This window comes from Ambystoma mexicanum, chromosome 13, assembly GCF_040938575.1.
Source record: "Ambystoma mexicanum isolate Mex_15411 chromosome 13, UKY_AmexF1_1, whole genome shotgun sequence".
Taxonomy (NCBI): Eukaryota; Metazoa; Chordata; class Amphibia; order Caudata; family Ambystomatidae; genus Ambystoma; species Ambystoma mexicanum.
Window position 1 is genome coordinate 728,826,226 of NC_090938.1, and position 24,573 is coordinate 728,850,798.

Here is a 24,573-nt window from a genome sequence, read left to right on the forward strand (position 1 = left end):
AAATTCCTCACCTTGGTTCCTTCATGTCAGTTCATTGTTGTACAAAATGCATTGTCCACAAGTCTGAGACTCGCCTACTTGAATTGCGAAATGTGTTCATTCTTCGCTCCTATTTTTTCGTAGCACATTTTGCCCAAAAAATGTTGCCGTAAAAATGCATCAATTTTTATTTTATTTGAGGAGTGGGGGGCAAACCCCGATCCCCTATTATTTATTCCCTTTAGTCCCCACCCCACCATACCCCTTACATGCCGCCCCCATATTTTTCGATGTTTTTTTGGCAAAAAGGCTGCGTGAAAAAAAACGGGGAACGAATGAACGTCGTACCAAAGAATGACATTGGGAATGGGACCTGGAAATTCAAATAGCTATAGCAAGAAAGTATTTCAGTGGGGCTTGCTAACTCTGAGTAAAGGTATTCTGGGGAAGTGAACCCTACTTGGAATATATGGATCTCCCACTAATGAGACTGCTGCTTGATTGTTAGATTTAGTCTGGGGACATTGTGAATTGCAACAGCACCATACAGTGTATATAGAGGCTCCCCGTGAATGTGATGGGATCACGCTGGGGACTCTAGCACACTTTTTTGGGGTTTTGCCATTCTTATAGACATAGCAGGCCCCAGTGGCTAAAGACGATTGATGGACTTAGAGGCATGCACTGCAAAAAGCACTAAAATAACTGATCTGCCAGGGGTTCGCTTATTTGATACTTATGTTTTCCCTTTATTGTTTTATGTAGTGTGCCTTGTAATGAGTTTCTAGTAATTAGGCGCATTACACATTAAATAAAACTAAAATGGAAACACCCAAGGACAAGGGCAAGAAATGGGTCCTCTTTGTAATACTGAATACAATTGTTTGGAGAAGAAGAGCTCAAAGCAGGGCAGCTCCCTGTTCTGAACCTGGGGTCTTCTAGGCATGTTCAGTTGGGTTCATTCCTACAAGAGGAAGGAAGGTTATTTCCTTGGAAATTCCTTTTGTGACCTTTTAGCAAGCACTGCCAGCTGAAATTAGCTGGTTATCCTTAGCACAGAAGAAAGGGGCATTGCTAACCGCCATGTGAAGGAGACGTAACTCTCTGATGCTCCTGCCTGTTCCCGCAAAGATAAGCAACAAGCGGCGTATATCGAACTTCATATAAAGTGTAAATCGGGGAAACAGTCTCAATACCAGCAGAGAACACTCGGCTGGACTCGCGGAAGCACAGACTGCGGCTAAACAAAAGTATTTGTGTCTCGTGCAGGACCGAGAAGCTGACTCAAAATGATGGCGACCAATAAGCTACGTGCTGCAATCACTTCCAAGTAGAAACAGTTGTAGCCCGGAGGATCTGCGTGGAAGGCAATAAGCAGACGTATCAGCGAAATCCGAGCAGACTTCAAAAACAAAGCTGGGAGGTGTACGACGATATCGGACCCCACATACAAGGAATTCCGGAGGTGGAGAGAAGACCAGCGTGCAGGGAGGGACTCCGCAAACCGCGGATCGTGTACCCAACTCCGATCCTGGAGATAGTATCGGTAAGGAGTGGGAGGAGAGAAGGAGAAAAGCAGCCCCACCGCAGGTACAAGCGAGAGCAGCAACAGTAGACTAGGTCAAAGTGCAACTGAAAGGAGGCACCCCTGCTCTAAATAGATACACAAAGAAGCCCCAATGTCCACAGAAGAGTACTTGAACATATATAACAGAGCAGACACTGAATTAAACACAGACAAGACCGAACGAGGAAACAAACTAAGCAGAGATAAACAAGCTGCAACATAGACACAGCACAAGAGGGGGGACGACAAGAAAACACGCACACACACAGCAAGAGAGCAGTTGCCTACACACAATCGGACCCATAGTACAGGACCATAGCACGGAAGAGCCAGGAACCAGGGAGCAAACTACCAACATAACGGGCGGCAGGACCTGGAAGAAAAGAGGTGGAAGCCCTGAGACCCACATCCAATGACCAGCACATACCTGACACAAGCAGAGATCTGCAGCACAGAAGGATCAGAGGAGAGAGAGGCAGACCACCCAACACAAAGGGTGGCGAGACCGAGAAGAGCAAAAGAGGGTGCTGAAGCCACAGGATGCATAACTGGAGTGCCCTTGGGACCAGACAGGAAGGAACCAACAGGCCAGTGCAGTGTAAATCCTGCACAATTGATGGCGACTAAAGTCAGCAAAGCCAAAGGTAAACAGACCACTATTGAAGCGTTTACTAAAGGACAAGATGGCCCTAAAGGTGAGAAGGCGACTGAACCAGTACAATGCATGAAAGACACGTTAGACAAGGGAAATCAGCAAATACTAGCAGCAATAGCAGCACTGCAAAAAACAGCCTTGGAAGCAAAGATCGACGCTGTAAGGATCAATGTGGGACTCTTAAGACAAGATGTGAGGTCACTAGCTGAGCGTACGGGACAGCTGAAAGTGCAAGTGAGAGAAAACACTAAAGAAGTGACGCACATGACGATAGACGTCAGTATACTACAACAATGAGTAAAACTGCTGGAGGAAAGAGCAGAAGATGCCGAAGGATGCGCACGCAGGAACAACATAAGGATTCCAGGGCTTCCTGAAGGCATGGAGGGGTCTGATCAACTAATTATGTAGAAAACCTGCTGCTACAGGCGATGGGCCAGGGTACCTCACACAAGGATTCACAATTGAGCGTGCAAACCGATCCAAAATCAGGAAACCGCCACCAGAAGCTCCCCCTATACCTATCGTAGCTAAGGTTTTAAACTACAAAGATAGGGAGAAGATTTTGCCATTTTTAAGAACTGTGGGCACTATACAAAAAGCCTCAGCTAAACTAGCAATATATCCGGACTACACCTTTCAGGTACAGAAGAGAAGAGCCCAATTCATAGCCACGACAGAGAGACTGAGAAAAGCAGGTCTGAAAAACATGCTAACCTCCCCGGCCAACCTGAAGATACTACATAATGGTCGTGCCCTGTTCGACAGCCCTGCAGAGGCGCAAGACTGGATGGACAGAGTGCAAATACCAACAACGGAAAAGGACTGACCACCATATGCGCTTGAAGTAAAACAAGCCCTTAGAGCAATATTATGCGAGGGACCTAATGGCTGAAAAGTGCAACGGGACAAGCCATATGCACCAGTGAACACAAAGACTATGAAGCAGAATCAAACCCGAGATTATAACACCATGAGTGCCGTATTCGGAAAAGACAAGGAGCAGGGAAGCGGAGAGAGAACACATGCTTCTTGGTTCGAGGGTCAAGGGACAGAGAGAGGCTCCTACTACCCCACACAACTTTTGTTTGAGTACTTTATTAAGTACCCACCTGTTGGGCACTGAACGCCTGGTCAGTGGACTAGGTAGGGAGGGAGCGGAAGCGGAGATGTCTGAGCATGCATCGCATGGCCGGACAGTTAAAGTTGGGAAAGGGTTGGGTGGGTAAAGGGGGGGCTGGGGAGTTGTTTAAGGAAAGGGGGACACAGCCTGATAGAGTACTCCGAAGTCCTGACACACATGAAGCCACATTTGCTAGAATAGCAGTGGTGTCCTGTAAGCAGTGTAAAAGTCTATTCAAACATGCAGATGATGGCAGGAAGCATTGACGTTATGACCTGCAACATTTGAGGTCTCAATAACTATGGAAAAAGGCAGAGAGTAATTACATATTTTCACAGGCAGAAAATAGGAATCACCCTACTACAAGAGACACACCTCAATAAACACAGACAAGACAAAATTGCCCAAAAAGGGGGAGGCTTAATAGTGGGATCCAGATACTCATCGTATGCTAGGGGAGTTCTCATCTGGGTAGCCCCGACAGTCCTTCTAAAGATCTTGCACACCAAGACTGATGATGAAGGCATAATGATGATGGTCCAAGGTGCGCTAGAAAATAGGGAAATATGTATAGTGAACACCTATGCACCGAATCATGATGCCACAACTTTTTTCCTGGTCATTATATCATTATACGCAAGATTGGGGCTGTACAGAGATGAAATCATCATATTGGGGGGGGGGGGACTTCAATTGCACACTGAATCCCAAAATAGATAGGTCGGACTACAAGTTCAAAAGACCGGCTCTGGCCGGCAAAGGTGCTGAATGCCCTCTGCATTCCTTCAACTAGTGGACATATGGAGAACACTCCATCCAGAAGTGAGAGATTACTCTCACCACTCCACTCCACACAAATTATACACAAGACTGGACTGCCTTTTTACGGGGGAGGAGCATATGAAGGAATTTGAGGAAGCGGAATATAAAGCAAGAGTATTGTCAGATCATGCCCTGCTAGTACTAAAGTGGGTTGTAACAGCCCCATGGCCACCAATACCGTCCTGGAGACTCAGAAGTGAATCACTCCCAGATACGGCATTCAAAGGAGGTGTAAAAACAGTTGGTATAATATGGGAAACATTCAAAGTAGTGACCATGGGAGAGATGATAGCCAAAGCAGGGGGGTGAGAGGGTGCGCAAAGCCATCACCTCAGAATTACATAAAATAGAACAAGAGCTAGCTGAGGTTGAAAGAATGAATAGTGCTGGCCAAGACTGCTTAAGCAAAGAAACAAAATTGCGACACAAATGCCTGACCCAATGGGACAGACTGGGCAAATTCAGCTCTCCACAGTACCTAGAAAAAACTCACGCGCAAGGGGATAAACCTGGCAAGCTGCTGGCATGGTTATATAAGAATGATAACAGGAAAACACCAATACACTCTATCCAAAATGCTGATGGTAGCATAAATAACACTCAGGTGGGGGTGAACAAGATGTTTTTTACGACTACTATAAAGAGTTGTACAAGAATTTTACAGAGAAATGGGGAACTGCAAGAAGCATTGGAACTCATGGCCTTACCGTATTTAGAAGAACAGCAAGTGCTTAGGTTAGAGGAACCCATTATGACAGAGGAAGTGACAGCCATAATAAGAGCACTGCCCTCAGGTAAGACACCGGGCATGGATGGGCTGCCGGGCGAATACTATAAAGAAAAGGTGGACAGCTTGCACCGTTCCTGACGAGATATATAACGAAGCATTTGAAACAGGGTCACTCCCAGAAAGCTTAAGAGAAGCAGTAATAATCCCTCTTCCTAACCCCAATTAAAAACAGTTGAATGTGGCTCATACAGGCCCCTGTCCCCTTTGAACCAAGACAGCAACATTCTTACTGCGGTGCTAGCAAACAGGCTCAGGAGAGTAATAACAGAGCTCATACACCCCGATCAAACGAGATATGTCCCGGGTAGGAACATTTCCTGGAGCGTACGGAGGTTGCACCACGTTATTAGTAGCACTGAAGGTAGGAAAGAGCACTGTGCAGTGACCTCACTAGATGCGACAAAGACATTTGATTCGGTGCATTGGGACTGGCTCTATGTGACTATGGTTAAGCTGGGTTTCTGATCAAATTACATGAGAAGGGAAAAATGGATTTGTACTAAACCTATGGCTAGAGTTAGAACGGGAAGCATTTCTCTGATAGATGGGAGTTACAGAAAGGCACCAGGCGAAGTTGCCCACTATCCCCGATGATTTACATTATTGCAATGGAACCAATAGCTGCATTCCTACTACAGGAATACAAAGAGGCAGGGGTAATAATAGATGGGGTGAGGCACATAGTGTCAATGTACGCGGACCACGTGTCATTGTACTTACAGAACCCTGATGAGAACCTACAGCATGTACTTGACGTACTAGACAATTTCAGCAAGTTTTCTGGAATCACAATCAACAGAAATAAATCCTGTTTATTCCCGCTAGCCAAATTAGCTGAGGGCAACAAAGAACGAATGCCACACCAACACTAACACGCCTGTGGGAAAGACACTCCTTTAGGTACCTCGGACTAGACAACTACTGTGACCCGAAACAGGAACATATACACAACACTGTAAAAATAATAGAGGGACTAGTGAAGTCAATGCAATTTTGGGGGAGGTTACCTCTGTCCGTGATGGGGAGGGCAGGACTCTTAAAAATGGTAGCGCTACCGAGGATGCTATATTGCCTCGAAAATGTCCCAAAAAAACTTCCTGAGGCAATTCTTTATAAGACTCGAAAAAGAGTGCAGAAGCTTTCTATTGCAGAGCAGTAGACATAGGGTGGCACTCAACACTCTGCAAAGACCTTATGAAAAAGGAGGGTTGAGGATCTAGCATGCCAGATGTAATATGTAGTGGGCTGGCTAGCAGACGACCCCACAGTCGACACAACACTCTTGCAACTAGCAATTCAACATCTACACTTGAAAGACCTAATATGGGTTGCACCACCAGAACCACAGGGATGTCCACGACTAATGAAACTGGGCATGCAAATATGGCATAGAACTTGCAAGAAACTAGAGATCAAAGATCTGACATCACCTCAGATACCCCTGCCAGCAGTAATGACGGATAACAGAGGACTGAGAGCTTGCGTGCGTACACACTGGGAGATGTGTGGAATCATTACCATTGGGGACCTATGGGAAGGAAATAACGATTGAAATTCAGAGAATTACAGGACATAACAGGCATACATGGAGTGCAGTACCTGCTACACAGATCTATAATAAACACGATTAAGCGTAGATGGTCATCTGCTGAAGAAGATACAATAGGCAGCGAAGAAGTAGAAACGATAATAAATATCTCAGAAGGGGGACACACCATATCACGACTTTATAGCACATCACTCCAGAGGAGAGCTGAGAATCAGGGCTAGATGGGAGGCAGAAATGGGGAAGCCCTTTAAAGATAAGGAATGGCTGAAGGTGGCCAACTATCACAAGAAGGTCTCCTGAAATGCAAGATTGCAGCTAATGCAGTTATATGTGACACACAGAGCTTACCTAACCCCAGAAGTGATTGCCAGATTCAAAGGCGCAAACAGACAGAGGCGCCCTAATAGCAAGGTGGAAAACGCTGCAATGGTGCACATGTTTTGGGAATGCAATACTATACAGAAGTTCTGGGGTGAAGTGGCACATAAGGTTTGTCAGGGGGGCATAACTTTAGATATTCAATCCCCGGAGGCGTGTATGCTGGGCCTCTTCCATAGGGGTGAAAAGGAGAAAGCACTTGGGATGCTCAAAGACCTAAAATATGTCTTGGCCAAACACAAAAGCAGGACGGAGGAGTAGACATGCTACAATGGACTATCCTCACATTAACATTATTCAACCCAAGGGAGTGAAAAGATGTGGACTAAAGGCGCAGGAACAAGACAACTGGGAAGGAAGTGCACAGGACCAGTGGATATGATAGCAAGAACTATATTATGTCTGGTTAAGGGTTAGTGAGGGGGCGTGGGAAACGTTTGGGTGGGAAAGCAGGTAACTGAAGACAAGTAATAACGATTATGACATGCTCGCAGGGATTCGTATGTTGTTATATATAAAATATTATTATTATTTTTCCAAAATACATTTAAAAAACCTTGGCACAGAAGAAGAATCGCTCACTATTATCTTTTTAGGTAAAGCAAATTGAGAAAATTGAAAAACCATTTGAAATCGGTCTCGTATAGCATTGGTTTGATTAAGAGGGCATTTACAGGCAAAGGAGACAATTCAACATGTTGTCTTGTTCTGTTGTCCAGTTTGGCTCCGAGGAAAAGTCGCTGGAAGCTTTTGAAAGGATGATGCCTGCTTCAAAGAAGGGCATGAGGCAACGGCGAAACCTGCTTTGAAGAGAATGAATTATGGCTCTTCTTTGATCACGCATGTATATAAATCAGCAAGCAGCGAGCCAGGGAGAGAATTCCATGACTTCCTGAAACATCCCAGAGGAAGAGTTGGCAAGGAATCAGTAATCGGAAACAATCTCCTTTCAGCAAGCAGAGCTGGAAAAGAACTGGCCCTTTTCAATGACATTCACATATTTTCCTTTTTCTCCTGCACAGCAATGAACAGGCCATGTTTCCTAATGTGTTATCTGGTTCGGCTATTCTATGTTATTAGATCTGTGCAGAGCATGCTGAGACAGGTTCGAATCCCGGCAGGGCCAAACTCAGCCTTTCATCCTTCCGAAGTCAATAAATGATCACCATACACGGGGTAATAATAAGCACTGCTCAGATGCCTGAGGGTTTGTAGCGCTATATAAATGCCAAATTATTATAAAATGCCAAATTATCATTAAAAAGCATGAATAGTATGCTAGCTCTTTGAAAAGCTAAACACAGTGTGGGAGCCCTTCTACTGAGGACGAACATAGTTCAAATAAGCTGTTCCATGGAATGTCTTCCACTCAGGAGGGCCTACAACCACGTTTGAGCTCGCTGCGTCCTTCACAGAGACGAACATTCCATTTACATATCAGTCTGGTCCCACACACAAGGGCAGTCCTTCACCGAAATGCTAGCCAATTCTCCTTTGAACAAGAGTACCATCAGTAACCCCAGACATGTGTTTTGGCCTTGTTGGTTTTTTACATAGGGGGAAGCTCTCTTTTGAAAAGCACCTAGTTGTAGTACCCTTCACACTGAAAAAGATGTCCTTGTAACTCATGATATAGTGAAAATGCCTGGTCACAGCTAACAGAACAAATTAAAGAGTGAAACAGGAATAGGATCACATTGGCTCCTATTTTACGGCCCATGATTTGTACTCCGATTCTTCATAAACCCCACAGCTGTGGTCTAAAGGGAGACAATGCTTCTGATGAAGAGATTTTGAAGGACTTCTTTAGCAAAACTGACCGCAATCTTAATGAATGAGCGATATAATGAACTCCAGGTTGATGCCTTGCCAGCTTTCGCCACACAAGCTTTCATGATTAAAGCATTGGTTGCTACTTTCTTCTCCTTTAAGTGGTCTCCAAGACTTCAGGCTTCTTGCAATGTCATAGTAGAATGCCATTGCCTGCTTAGGGACATTCGATCATTGGGATGTACTTAAAAATGCCACAAAGAACTGTCATTGTCTTCTCAACACAAAAACCCCACAACCAACCAATTTGTAGACAACTCTTTCTGAACTTGTAGAGTGATAGCTAGGGAAGAGTACTGGCAGAGACCCTGGAGAGTTAAGATGGAAGCAAGTCACTTCTTCTGGAAGTTAAGAGGATATCTCTTGAAGACCACCTTCTTTTGAAGGGATATCATAAAGGAGGGTTTGGCACCAAAGGTCTGGATTTCACTGGCCGTTCTGGCAGAAGCACCAGCTTACAAGCATGTACTTCTAGAAGGTAGCAACTGAAATAACGACCAAACAGGTGCAATAGGGCTTATTCATTAATACCCTAAATGCAAAACAAAGGATCCTAAGAGGAAGTAGAACAAGACAGGGGGGAAATATATTGTAGTCCTACAAAATAAAAGTCTCAACTAATTATAAGAACAGTAAACAGTACACTATATTCAGCTCCAATAATAACTTTAATTGGTCGCGGTTCTTCCAGCCTAGTGAATTCCAAAAACAAGTTTGAGGAAACAGTAGATGTTTGCAGTACACTCTCTAAAGAGGCAGGTTATAGATGTGAATCATTAAGTGTGCCCCAATAACGTTAAAATCTCGCTCTCTCTCTCTCTCTCTCTCTCTCTCTCTCTCTCTCTCTCTCTCTCTCTCTCTCTGCCCAGGAACACTCTTAAAGCTCAGGTCATGCATGTTCTCCACTCTTTTCCTGCTTTCATACGTAGATTTTTCACATGGATTTGCTGTTTTACGCTCTATCACTCTTGCTTGGAATGTGCTCTTGGTGCCCCCTATCCTTTCTATTCCTATTCCATGACCTTGCCATAGACCTAGCAGTAATCTTGCACTGACCTACAGAGTGTGTATCCTCTCCAGGGGTTGGAATAACTCTGGCCAACGACTTTGTGTTAATTGTTCAAACCCCAATTGGCCTTCAGAGACTGCTAGACTCACTCTTTAATTATATGCATGATTTAGATTTAGAGATTAATTCAACTAAAACTAAAATGTTGATTCTAAATCTGGCCATAAATAGTAAGATGAGGTGTAGATGGTACATTAATAATAAACAACTAGAAATAGTAAAGAGTGCAAAGTATCTTGGTAGTACCATTAATCAAAATGTGTCTAGCATGGAGGTTGTGAAAGATTATAGGGCCTCATTGCAAGTTTGATGCCACCAAACAGAGTTAACGTTACCACCACTTGGTCCGGCGGAATTACTGCAGGATTGCAAGTGGGGGTAGGTTGTATTAGTACCAAGTTATTGGGGTGCAGAGGACTCCATGGGGATATTGCCGGAAATACGCCAGCAGTAATTCTGCCGATTTGGCTGTTTTTTACAGTAAAGTGGAGGAATTACCCCCATCATTCTGCTGGAGTTTTTTCCTCCATCTTACCTCCAAACTCGTAGTTCAGCAGTATGGTAATGGGGTGGTAATGCTGTGGTAACTGTGTTACCTCTGCATTACCACTGTTTTTGGCCACACTGCCGAACTCGTAATGAAGCTGTATCAACCTAAAATATCAGCTTTTATCTCCCAAGCAAGGAAGTTGGATTGGAAATATCGGAAATTCTCCATAATTGGTATGCTGAGGTTTTATACTGGGAAAATAGTCCCATGCTTAGCCTATGGTGCTGAAACCCTCCCAACTGCAGTTGATTGGTTAAAAATGGAGGGTAAATTGCGGCGAAAAGCTCTGAACCTTCCCTCTGGTGGTCCGATAGTTGTGATTCGTTAAGAAGTAGGCCTTAGATCCAGACAATGATATGTGGAATGGAAGTCACTACTATTGCATATGAAGATACAGAATCCTCCCCCTTTATCTTTATATACTACACTTCATGATCTACTATGGAACCGATCCAGTCCTGCCTTAAACAATTGGGCCCTCACATTAAATAACATGATGGATACGATGGATATCTCTGAACGATTTGGTGGGTAATTCTCAGAGTATAAAAAAGAAACTCTGCTTGAGAGATTGGATTCATACGAAGGATCAGCTGGGAATCTACAAGATGTGCAGAAACTATCTTAAAAAATCCCCAAACAGAAGATGGAGGTTAACCCTTTTGAGACTCAGGATAAATCTGCATCCTGTGGGAGGAGTTATTGGGGCTCAACTGAACATCCCTAGAGCTGTGCGAATTTGTAGATTTGGCCACGAGGTCACAAAAGTAGAAACGTTAGAATACCCCTTTTTAGATTGTTCTCAACTGCACTTTAAATGACTTTGTTAATTTTTCTCAATTTGCTGAATGCTCTAACTACTTGTCAATGGATTCTATGTGGAGGCGCGTTATGAATAGAAGACACATTTCGCTATGCATAGCAGCAAATTCATTATTCATTTGAAATATTAGAAATGAAATAGATACAGTAGATGTTGAATTGTTTTAAATTACAGGGTTTATAACCAAAGATAATATTTATTTATTTTATTTATTTATTTCCATTTGTAAAGCGTGCAACAGTTCTTAGGAATCGTGGCACTGTTGCAGAAAAACATATTTAGTTGCGATGGTAGTACATAGAAAAGACAATGCAGACATTTGAGAACTCTGTACATGAAGCAAAGTATGCAGTGTGTCCTTTGGTTACATTGGGATAGAGTTTAGGAAATCTTTATGCAAACGAATTAAACAGTTTGGTTTTAAGAACTTTGCGAAAAGTGGTGTAAGACGCTTTGTTTCTGAGAGCTGTGGGCAAGGCATTCCAGTGTTTGGGAGTTAAATGTTGGAAGCTAGCCCCTCCCGCTTTGGCTCTTTTGAAGGTGGGGACAATCATCATGTTGGCATGGTGAGAACAGATGGGTCTGGCAGAAGTAAGGGGGATGATCTTTTCTGCCGGGTAGCCAGGGGCAATGCGGGAGATGCATTTAAGCGTGATGGCCATGGTTTTGAAAAGGATGCGCTCTTTCACTGGAAGCCAGTGTGCGTCCCTCTTAGCTTGAGAGAGGTGTTCCCTTTTAGGTATGCTAAAGGCAGCTCTTATGGAGGTTTTTGGTGGAGGTACCCAGCAGTAATGCGTTACAATAGTCAAGTTTTGCACCAACTGTGGCTCTGGCTATTGCTAAGCGGTTAATATTGGATAAGTAGGGTTTCACCGCATTAATGATTTTGGTGGTGAATGCGGAGGCTGAGGTAATAGCATTCACCTGGCGTGACAAGGATAGGGTTGAATCAAAAAAGACCCCAAGGGTTTTGACTACTGGGGACACCTTAATGGGTGTGTTGTCAATGATGAAGGTCTGATATTGCGGGTTTAGTTTGTTAAGCTATTTTTTAGAGCCTATAAGGAGGATCTCTGTTTTGTCCCTGTTAAGACATAGTCCATTGGCAGAAATCCATGTCTGGATGGCTGCGTAGATGTTGTCCAGGGCGGCAGCATCTTGTGTATAGGAGCCGGTGAGTGGGAGTAGGACTTGAGTGTCGTCAGCATAGTTACTGTAGGCTATGCCACGATCGTCCAAGTCCTTGAAGAGGGGAAGGGTGAAAATATTGTACAGCGATATTGTACAGCGTGGGGGCTGTGCAAGAACCTTGCGGGACATTACAGAGTACGGTGGTGGGTGCTGCGCATGCCTAGTCTGAGAAGACCCTCATGAGCCTTCCCTTGAGAAAGGAGGAGATCCAGGCTGTAGCTTCGGTGGAGAAGTGAGCAGCTTTATAAGGTGTTTGCACAAGCTGTCATGGTCCACCAGATCAAAGGCAGCTGACAAATACAGTAAGAGGAGAAGTGCTGGCTGTCCTTTGTCAACTAGGTTACACAGTTGGATCTTAAGATCCAATAGGGCAGACTGGACTGGGGGGAAGCCCGACTGTCTCTTGCCTAAGATGTTGTTTGCTTCGAGGAACTGTTGAATTTGGGTGTGGGTAACTTTGTCCAAATTTTTTTGAAGAAATGGGAGCGTGGTGATTTTGGCTGTAATTATTGGGAGATTCAGGGTCTAGATTGGGCTTTTTTAGTAATGGGCGAACCCAGGCTTCTTTAAGGCAGGACGGGACTGTGTTAACCTTGAACAAGGCATTGATGAAGGATGTCAAGAATGGGACTAGGGAATGCGCACAATCTTTGACTAAGGTGGCTGGGCAGGCATCACCTTTGCAATTTGAGGGCTTGATTATCTGGATGATGTCCCATACTTCTGACTCTGTTACCTCCCTAAAGGAGAAGAGCATTTAGACTGTAGTGGCTGCATTAGAAGCGGGGCAGGCAGTCATCTGTTTTTTGGAGAGGAAGTTGTGATGGTTGTTGATTTTCTTTTGAAGGAGTTCAATTTTGCTAGTCATTGCTTTTTGAATGTTGCTGCACCAGGACTCGTCTTTGATGACTACCTGTGCGTTGGTCACTGGTGAGGCAAGTTCTTTAAATATTGAGAACATCTCCTTAGAGTCAGATGTGGCATTGGAGACCCTGTCATTGTAGGATGCTGACTTAGTTAGAATAATAGCTTTTTTGTATTGCTTTGCCAGAGTTTTGTAGATGTCTACATTCGATGGCTGTGGTGTCTTTTGCCAGTTGTTTAGTGCTGAGCGTTTGCGGGAGCGAAGTTCCTTTAGTTCGGCAGAGAACCAGGAATTTGAATGTTTCTTTTTTTTTGCTTTCTCGATCTCCAACAGGGCAGTGGCATTCACAGCTTTGCAGAGAGTGGTATTGTAGATATCAGCTAACTCAGTGGGGTCTGAAGAGAGTGGGAGCTAGAGGGCTGGGCTGTCTAGATATGGGAGGATCCTGTCTTTGGTTAGGTTGCGAGCGCTTCTACCCAGAGCAGGTGGGACAGACATCAGTGTAGCTTTAGCTTTATTGGAAGTGGGAATGAGAAAGTAGATAAGGTGGTGATCAGTCCATGGAGACGGAGTATTAGAGCTGATGTCTACACCACAGTTATTGTCTGCAACCCAGTCTATGGTGCGCCCTTTACAGTGGGTAGGATTGCCAATTATTTGCTGGAAGCCCAGATCAAGTAGGCCTTTAGCTAGGGCTTTGACATATTTATCTTTTGGATCATTGAAGCCCAGGTTGAAGTCCCCTATAAGGATGGCTTTGGTGGATGTTTGTAGGTTATCATCCAGGGGGTAGATAAGGTTATCATGAAAGTCTGCTAGACGGCCTAGTGGCCGGTAGGCTAAGTGAATATAAATGGTGATGTTAGGGGAAATGGAGAGCTTAACTGAGATGGAGTCCACGCTCTCACTTGACAGTGATTGGGTTTGTCTGGCTGTAAGGCTATCCTTAAGGATAAGGGCAATATGTTTTTTATATTTCTGTACATATGAATTTAGTATTTGATGCTTTGTAACATGGTAAATTTACACTTTTGTGAACGGTTTGCGTAAAACATCCCACAGTAAACATGTTTTTAATAAGAACTAAATAACTCTGGCTTATCCTTAGCCCCTTCTTCTCTAAGAAAATCGACCAGAACCCCATCAGGATTTGAAGCATCCCAGAGGAGGGATGTTGGTGGGGTAGAGGTTTGATTTGATTTGGGCATACGCATATCAACATTTTGAGCCAGATCACATTCCAATGCCATGGTTCCAGGGCATTCTGCTGATAGATGCTAAAGAGGATGAAGGAGGCATCCGAGGTCTTAATTGCTCAACCACAGAAATAGTGAAATAAGTGCAAGGAAATGGGGTCAATGTTCAACTCAACTGGTGGCCCTTGGTTGGCTATGGTCAATAGTGTGGTCATATTGTTTGTGTTAAGTCTCTAGAATGGCAGACAAGCGTCAAGAAATCCAAAGGAGGAGCTTTTTTAAGGTAAATGTGAATAGTCCCAGAGACCACTTATTGGGAGGCAGCAACTTGCCGAGCACTGGTACCTAAATGAAGGACTGTGGCGTCACTCTTGGCACCCTGAATCATTATGGTCTGTGGTGCCTGGTAGGAATCATTCTATTGCACAAACTGTTCCTCTCATCGCTGAATTTAGGATTCTGCAGGAAAGTTAGTAAACTCTTAAGGCACACCCCAACAAACAGATGCTCCCTTAGTTTCAGCAGACACCCAGAGATTCCTTTCACCCCCGAGCTGTGTACCTGCGAGTACCTCAACCCATCTAACCTAGGAGTAACCATCATATATGTGGCTAATGTCCAATGTTAACTTTCAACTGTAATTTCCCTATGGAAGAAACATTAGCCTTCTTCATTCTCCGAGACCACACTGTGTGAGGGTAAAAGAGGCAGGGACGGTAATTCAAGTTCTCCTATAGAGGTGAAAGAGAAGTGAATAAGAAAAGTGCTGATGGAAACACAGTGCAAGAAAGAGAGAGATAGAGGAAGAAGAGATTCTGCATACTCACTTGCAAGTTCTGGTATCTGTGCAGTCGAAGCCATCGTACAGACACTCCTCTGTGTTACACTGTGGATGGCACTGCCCATCCTTGAAGAATTTCCAGCAATGCCCAGAAACGCAGCCTTTCCAGGGATCTGGCACCTTGAGAGAGCAGTCACCTCCATCCCAGTTGTTGCTGTGGGTATTGCATTGTTGATCACACTCGCCATTACCCGCCAGCGGCTGACACGTGCTGCCTTCGTTCTCCCTGGGACCAGGCAGCTCGCTGGCAGTACCGCCCCCTAGGGGAGTCTGGCAGTGCCGTCCATTGAAGCCGACTGGACAGGTACACTGGTAAAACGGTTCGGTTTGGGTCTCAGAGCAGGAGGAATTGTGCCGGCAAGGATTGCGGGCACAGCCGGCGGGCCTTGGCAACCGGCACTCTGGCCCGATGAAGTGGCCGATACAAAAGCAGTGTGACCGAGAGTGGAGGGAGACACAGAGACCACCATTGTAGCAGTGAAGAGTCCCACATTGCTGGACCATCTGGGTGCAGGTGGCCCCATCAAAACCCTGTGATAAGGAAGACACAAGAGAGTGAATCTCCCAGAGCAGAGAGAATCAGAATCCCACCATGTGGGCATATTCTGTGGCTCAACATAAGCTACTCGTGCAGTCCTTTATGGTGCCCCAGCAGTAGTCTATATTCACAACAGCCATCTAAAGCATGCACGCGATGAAATAATCTATGCCAGGTAAAGAAAATATTAACATGCATTCTCTGCAATATTTAATGGCATAACAACACTGACAATTAATGTTTCCAATGCACCCCACCCTTTATGTGTGAATGCACTGCAGACCTAAGGAACTAGCAGAACCTGTGAGCTTGTAAATTCTCACTGAGTAATGCACACGTTCCAGCTTCAATGGTTACATGTCTGGATGTGTGGAAGAGGAAATCTGTATTTTCCAAATATGAACCTGGCACTGAATGTAATTCTGATGGGACCACACTTACAGTTTGAATGTGGCCTCATCAGACAGAGGCAGACCTCACTCAGGGATGGTCAACAATCAAACATAAAAATATGCCCCACGGAAGCGTGCACCACCTAGACATTCTAATAACCAATTTGCTAAACAATCCTTTCTACCCCAGTGATTCAATTGTTTGGGAGACTATTGCGTACCATATCCACGGACTGTGGTTGAAAAACAAATTGTATTTATCATGATACCAAGGAAATTGTCCTTGCGTTGGACCGATGTTCATTCTACCTTGCCTTGGCTTTTCTGGTTGTGCATCCAACATAATTGGTGCCACATGTGCATCTAATACTGCACATCACAGTCCTAGAATCACAAACTGCAACTTGTTTTAGAAACCGTTGATTACCAGTGGCATGAGATTGTATTGTCATTTTGGGGTTTTGATTTCTTAAGTAGTTTTCTGAATTTAGATTTGTGTGGACTCTCGGATGGGGTTAAGGATGGAGACTGGTGAAGTAACAAACACACCACTATTGGTTGATTTATGCTATTGATTTGTTACAAGTCATGTCCCTGAAGAAGGACTATTGTTAGTCGGAAACGCATTGGACTTCATTTTCGTGGTCTTGTCTCCACATTAAAATGTAATGCTTATGAATATCGTTACGGATGGTACTTCATTATGAAAGTTTCTCGTGATGAATTAAGATGCATTTTGCCAGGGTACACGTAGTACTATGGAAGATTTCCATGGTCCCATGTCAAATACAACAATCAAATACACTCCAAGCATTCTGCACTGCCTGTGATACCGGGACAGGGCATATCTAAATACTCTTAAAGGTCTGGGCACACAAACACACGTGACATAGACATACTTTGATGTGCCCTCACCAGTGCTTATTCAGTTGTGGGGGTAAACATGATAGTGGATGAAGCCCTGAAGCCACTTTAAGCAATATAGTTCCGGTTGAGAACAGACCTTGTCCCGAGAGAAGATGGTAAACGCAGGATCCCGACACAGGGCCTGTATTTTACCGACTCTTTCTGCGGCGGTGTTTACCAGCAACACATAGTGTTAAGAGAACGGTACATTTAAGGAGCATAAATAAAGACTTCAAAAAGGGCATCCATTAGAAAATTGATAGCAAATTACATTTCCATGAAGTTCTAATAGCGGGCTGCAGTGGGAATCTTTAGGTAATTGGACAGCCAAGGGGATTTTCAACCATGATCCTTGTACAGAGGATCTCTGAGACCCACAAACGGATGCTAAAATATATTCTGAGTAACCAAACTTTTAAGTTCCTTATGAACCGAAGAGGCTTTAAATCCGAGAACATTAGATGCAGTCTAACATGACAGGGACTCTAGTCATAACCCTTTCAATCACCGCAGTCACAGAATCCTGTACATCAGCTAGAATTGGCTGCTTTGGGTTGAAGGCCTCCTGAGTCCTTTCAGAACCTCACCGGGAAGTCCCAATTCTGGTACATGCTCATCTGGACCGCTAATCATAAAAGGACCAGGATCGAGAGGTTTGGATGAAAGAGCCTGCCTTTGGTGTCAAAAGCTCTACTGTACGCAAGCATGAGAGCCTTTGCTGGGGAGGCCAGTTCTGGAAAACCACTATTCCAGGGAAGCAGGGCCTTCCTTTGAAAAACGTCCAGGGGGTGCTGGAAATTTAAAACAGCACAACGGTCCTTCGTTACTTACTGGCAGGCAGCGGCAGGTGAAGCCCAAAGGGGTGTTGACAGTGACAGCACACGTACCGCCATTGGCACAGGGGTTAGCCAGGCAGCTATTTATCACTGATTCACAGCGAGGACCTGGAAGCAGGAGAGAAGGGGTGATGGTTTACTGTTATTATCAAAAATGCTCAAAGTGTGGGGTCAGAACAAGAAACACTCAGCTGCCACTTTTTCAATGCTCAGTTTTCAAAATAAATATATTGATACAACTTCACGCAACCTAAATGCATTGAAATCGATTATTGAGCTATCCCACCTCATACACATCTACCAGCTTTCCGAATTAGATGAAAGGGAGTAGGATAAAGGGAGATAGGGAAAGGGAGCTTCACATGAGAGCTTGGGAGAGCTTGGGATGAGAGACCGCATAAAGATGAAGGTAAAAATAAATGGGTACAATAAAAGAGCTCAAGAAAGGTTGTAAAAAAGTGCAAGGAGGAGCGAAAGGAGAAGAAAAAGGGAAAGAGAGAGAAAGGAAATGTTATGCTATTTGTTTACTTGTTAAGAGTACTAAGACCACTAAAATGGCTTAATATCACTAGCAGTTAAGCAATCAAGTACAAAAATAGGGCATCTGTACCAACACCTTTAAAGAAGAATGCATCAAAAATATATTTTATTACAATTAAATTGTTTAATAAAAAACTACAACTGTTCTGTACCATAATCCCACACAAATAAATAAGATGAAACAATCATCAAATTACAATGGACACACATTCTTTACACCTCACAAGTCTTAGAAATTAACAACATCAAACATAAATAAATAGAACACCACAAGTGTGTATAGGTACAAATGTCATCAAAGAAAAAGACAACATTTTGCGTAATCAAACCAAAATCATTTTCATCTTAATTAATTGATTCGTGCCCCTTAGTTCACATTTCTGTTACGTTTTCCAACATGTTTCTGTCATACAATAAGTAATAATGATATTCATCAGGGAAACAAGTAAACATATGTATGTCCTATCAACTCTGATCCACAGAGTAAAAACTGAGTTAAAATATGATTATTACAAGGTTTAGACTTTTAGTGTCCTCTGTTTCAAATAGAGGAACACCATCTCAGAAGCAGTCTGTCTCAGAAGCATGGGTGCAACATTCTGAAGGCACTATTTAATTGGTTTATTTTGTAGGTGGAGTGGCAGGGTCCCACAAACACAGGAGATGCAAAAATAGATTGAAATATCTTTTCTTTGAAAGGATGTTGAAAGCTTGGTTCTATCTTCGGTCCGGATTTATTATCTAATTTATGAACTTTGCTTTCTTGAAGGTTGGCGGGAAAAAGTTTGTCTAAAGGATTATTTTAATGGGTTCCTTATCCTACCACTCTTCTTCGCTCCATGCGTCATGCTCTTGCCCCATTTGCTTCTCATGGCATGTCTCGATCAGGACATTCAGTTTCTCCTTAACCTAGAGTTGTGCACACAATAGTTCTGGGTGTTCCTCTTTCTTGACGCCTCACAGCGATGAACACTTTCCCCTCTGAGAAGCGGTGTCTCTTATTTAAGACTTGATTCAGGCTTCACAGTCTTTGCAACTTATCCAAATCATTTACACTGGGTTACTGGATCACGCAATCACCATCATTGGTTGACCTGCTCCCTACTTTCCATATATCTCTTTTTTCTCACCTCTCGATGTTCCAGTGGATATTAATCCTTCCCTTCTCAACTCCAAGGTTTGCTCACCTCGGTTTCCAACATTTCCAAAGGTCAAGTGTTTTCATGGTTTCCTCACTACTCAGCTTCACAGTTTCCTTTTCCCTCAGGTTCAGGGTTTCACAAGGCTTCCCTCACCTCCTGGCTTTGCCATCAGTAAACATTTTCACAGAGGCTTCCCTCACCCTGAGCTTTACCCGCGTCAGCAAATTGTTGCAAACAGGTTCCCCACCTGGCTTTATCGCCATGAAGAAACATTTTCGCAGAGACTTTCCTTGTCTTTTGGGTTTATCAGCATTTGTGAATGTTTGCCGGATTTGCAGAGTCTGACACACTCGCTGTGCCCCTCTCATCCTACTTGTGAATCGACAGGAGGGGAGACAGAACATTTTAGGTAGTCGAGAGAGTTGTGAAGAGAGGGTAAGAAACAAAGGGAGGTAGAGGAAATAGTGGGGCAGAGAATGAGCGATAGGGAATGGGGCAATAAAATGGAAGAGAAAAGTAGTGAAATAGATAACTGGAGAGGTCTAAAAGGAAGAGCAAGAGACGCACTTACTAAAGTGGGCATGAGGGAAGGAGGGAAAGGGAAATTAAAGGAAGGGAAAGGGGAAGCACGATGAAGCAGGCATGGCGCTGGAGTGAGCAGAAGGCATGAAAAAGGGAGGCAAAGGAGAGAGACATCAAATGGGTGATACAGAGAGGAAGGGAGAGTTGGAGAGGGAGAATCAAAAATGGAATGAGGAAGCACGTGAGAGTAATTGGGAACAGGTGAAAAGGGTTCAGAGGGAGAGAAATAGAGATAAAATGGAAGATGGAAAATGGAAATAGTGTATAAAAAAGAGGACCTAAAGAAAGAGAAAGTGGAAGGAGAAGCAAGGCACAGCAAAAGTTAAAAAGATTGACTGAAGATTAAACTAAGCTATTGGCCCTGCGACTTCCTTCTGAGTTAGGTTGACCCATGACCACGTCATGCCATAAGCGCCTAGGGAACGTCGAACTTCACACCTGAACATGTCCTCCTCTGGGTGGTTATAGTTTGCCTGTGTTATCTTAAGCTTGCGCTGAGCATTGTGTGCATGCGCTGACATCAATGAGGATACAGCCATATCTGTGTATCACACTCTCCCCTTTGTATCCTATCATTGCTGTGAATCTCCTCTTGACATGTGTGCCCATCTCTCACTAGTGTAACCTACCTTTGCCTAGGATTCCTTCCCATACTTGGGTCTCCCTTCCCAATGCGGGTATCCCACCCTTATTCTAACCCTTATTCTAATAATTCTGACCTTACCTTTCAATGCTGTGAGGGCTTGTGTTTCCCACGCTTACGTGCGTATTGCACCCGTGCCGCTGTATCGCACCCCTAACTGAGCACACAACGCTTTGCTGGATATTGCACCCTACCTGTGTATTCTGCTACTGCATATGAATCCCAATCTTGGTCCAACCATGACTGGGCATGACACCTGTAATTAGCCATGCATCATAACCATTGCAGTGTATCTCAGCTTTACTTGTGATCTCACCCTTCCGTGGATATCCCACGCTTACCTGTGTACACCAACCCTACCTAGGCATCCTACAGTTAACTGGGTATTACAGCCTTAGCTATACGGGGTATCAGACTCGTAACTGTCTACCACACACCTTGATGCCCAACCAGGTCCCGCCACACATTGCAGTGTATCCCAACCTCAACTGTTAAAGTCAACCTTTCCTGGGTATTCCAACCTTTCCTGTGTATTCCACACTTAACTGTGCACCTCATCTTTATTTGTATTCCCATACTCTTACCTGCATATCTCGCTGTGAATGCGGCTGGGCCTTACCTGTATACCCCGGCTTGCATTCGCACTGGTAGGCATTGGCCAGCTGGATGCAGTTGCGTGCTCCTGCGGCGTCACATGGGTTTGAGAGGCACTCGTTCACATCGCCCTCACACCGCTCGCCCACATACCCTGGTGGACAGTGGCATGAATAACCTCCAATCCTGTCCACGCAGGTGCCACCATGGAAACATTTGGGTTCAGAGGTCACAGGGTCGATAAGGGGGTCGCAGTCGTTGATGTTAATTTCACAGTGCGTACCTGGGGTGGGGGGTTACAAATCATAGTGAGATGAGCGTTTGGGATCAACCATTACAATATTTCTTAAGTCATCTCAGACTCAGGGTAATGATAATAATAACTACAATTACAGTAATACAATTAAAGTAGTAATAACACTTTGTACATGTTTGACTGTAACAAATGTATTGTTACCTGAGCAGTAAATACCATGTACTGCTTTCCAAAATATAAGCTGGCAATCACAAGTCTAACAATGCACCATTTTGTCTAAAAGCTGTCTGTTGGAATAGTCTCTCTTGCTCCAGACTCAATTAGTCAGAAGCTATAAAGATGTAACTCTGTGCCATTGTGAACGATGTTGCAAGGCCATGATCTATTCTCCTGCACCATGGCATGAGTGGGTACATGGCATCTGTGCACCTCTCCATGCCTGACCTTTCCCCCACTGATAATATTACCTTGCGTCCCCCACCGGCAGGAGCACTGGTATCCGTCGAGGCGGTCAACACAAAGGCCGCCATTCTGGCACGGTCCGGATAGGCACTCGTCTGTTTCCTCTGAGCAGTTCACGCCATAGTAGCCTGGGGTACACTGCAAGGGGATGGCAAGAAGCTTCTTAGTACCACAACAGTCACAAACCACATTAAGTAGCAACTCCAGCTCTCCGGGCCCCTGAGATAAGCGGACAAGGTTCTTGGCCAGATGATCCCCATGTGGCTGGCTCATCTGCTTCAAAATAAGGGGGGTGCATGAATCTGTCCTTTCTTCTTCACGTTTTACTACTTCTAGCAACGCAAAGTATACCTTAAGAGTGTTGTTAACCTGCATCATTGGCAAAGCAATGATGGCAGCAAAGGATTATGCTGAATAACCCAATGTGGATTATCTGGATGGCAGAGAACCAGAAAAGAGAGCAAAGGGTTGGATAACAAGGCTTCCTTTTGGGTTAAACGACACTCTACCATTTGACACTCAATTATTTAAGTTGGAAACCTTTATTATCCAAGATGTTTTTGCCTGGAATGTTTGTATTTACCAGAAATGGGAGTGACCGGTCAATAGAACTTTCTGGTTCATGAAGCTTCCAAAGTGATGCTTGTTTTCATGTAGCATTTGATACCCCAGGCTGGGCAATAACTACCAAATAACACACACATAATATCACAGTAACATGATTAATACCTGCTTTGATTGTGGGATTCTGGTCTGTGGCAATGCCCCTGGTCTTGGCTTTAGGAGGGGGCTGGGGACCACCACCCACTTCTTGAAGTAGATCCCAGAGGAGGCGAACAAGGGATCCCCATGGCTCCCCAGTCCAGCCCTAGCATTCTCAATCCCCTCGCAGCCTGCGGACACCTTGGCCAACCTGTCGGAAGTCCACTCCCCTAAGACCGGCCGTCACTGCTATACCTGCTGAGAGGCAAGGCCCTTGGAAGATGGGAGGAGACTACACTTATATGCCGACAGAAGAAGTGTTTTGTACTAAGAGCAACAAAGATGGGCTGGTTTTGGAATGAGGAGGAATGTGTTTGAAATTGATTTTAAGATCTTATGTTAGTGCATCGTGCAGTTCAACAATCTGGGCCATTTTCTCTTCGACTGAAACTTTGCTCGGTACATGCCGTGGTTTGCGCTTTATTAATCAGGATGCAATACTATCTCCTCATGGGCCCTCTACTACAAGTTTCCAAGACCTGAACAGTGAAACTTTGACAACTTTGCTTGAGCAAAATCAGCCCTCGCTAGCTGCGCTCCAGTAAGGAGCTGTATGCAAGCCTGCATTGTTGGACTCCGCAAACACCAACTCAAAATATACAAGCGAACAAACACCCATGGCATGGAAGCCGGAACCCGAGCTGCCGCACTGCAGCCGCGGTTACCAACATGATATAACTAAGATGGTGGATGCCAAGTTAAAGCCTTCAGACATGGACCTGCACTGCCAGAGGCCCCTCAATTAGGCATAGCTGAGGGTTTCGTAGTCCTTCAGCAAGCTGCCCAATCGCAGGTTTCTATCCTATGAGCACATAACTCATCAAACAATCAGTATATAATGTACGGAATGGGAAGAGTGAATTTAGTAGGCCATATGCAAAGGACTTGGGTTGGCGAGGCACCTGTATGATGCATACGGTTTAATGCAGAGAGTAAACTCTCTAATAAACATTCCAATGGGTGATTTCCCTTTATCATTAGGGTTGCAAAACAAGAGTCGCACTTTGAACTTCATGAATCTCAAACTATATTCGCTGCCCCATACCAAAGAGCATGATAACAACTGTCTGTGATTATCGAATATCTTTCGCAGAGGGAATGCCACAGCTTTTAGTTTGTGAAGACTGATGCTTCCTTAGAGGATATGTGCATATCATCAGCCCCACCATATGGCTTCATTATGTGACAAAATCTATAAAAAAAAAAGGGGGGATTGCAGACAGTAAGTACACTGTCGTGCACTGCGCTGACGCCCAGGCTCACTTCAGAATAAGCGTGGTTCCGGGCCGTCAGGAAAAGGTGCAGCGAAACATGCTGCTTAGCACGTTCACTGCACCTGCTTCAGAATCAGGCCCCTCTCTCCCGACCTAATAAGACTCTCTCCCGACCTATTCAACTAAATTACTGTTCTCTAACATACAGAGATCTATAGTGTATCTACGTTTTAATATCCTCCTGACCTGAGCACACGGGAAGATGGCCTAACTTAACACGCAGTGAAAGACTCTGTAGAATTTGCAATGTACTTGTTGAAACTTCACGTCCTCTTTTAACTCAAAGGTCCGACCCTTATACACTATTATACGGCCAGCTACAGCGGCCTAATAAAACAATATCTCATCCATGGAGGAAGACCAGTTCTGGAATACACTTTACTGTGCAGAGAGTGTTAGCATGACGACAGTATCATGT

The 24,573-nt window shown here is 44.4% G+C and overlaps 1 protein-coding gene across 1 annotated transcript in view; it reads right to left on the bottom strand.

The window, feature by feature from the left end:
• The window catches only part of LOC138521830 (neurogenic locus notch homolog protein 1-like), a 478,650-nt gene that overhangs the window by 97,444 nt on the left and 356,633 nt on the right, over window positions 1–24,573 (bottom strand). Inside the window, exons 22-25 of the mRNA XM_069634949.1 lie at window positions 22,125–22,257; window positions 21,427–21,684; window positions 17,896–18,008; window positions 15,215–15,759 (exon numbers count right to left, since the gene is read on the bottom strand). Coding sequence (XP_069491050.1) covers window positions 15,215–15,759; window positions 17,896–18,008; window positions 21,427–21,684; window positions 22,125–22,257 — 1,049 coding nt within the window. The remainder of the gene's footprint in view (window positions 1–15,214; window positions 15,760–17,895; window positions 18,009–21,426; window positions 21,685–22,124; window positions 22,258–24,573) is intronic.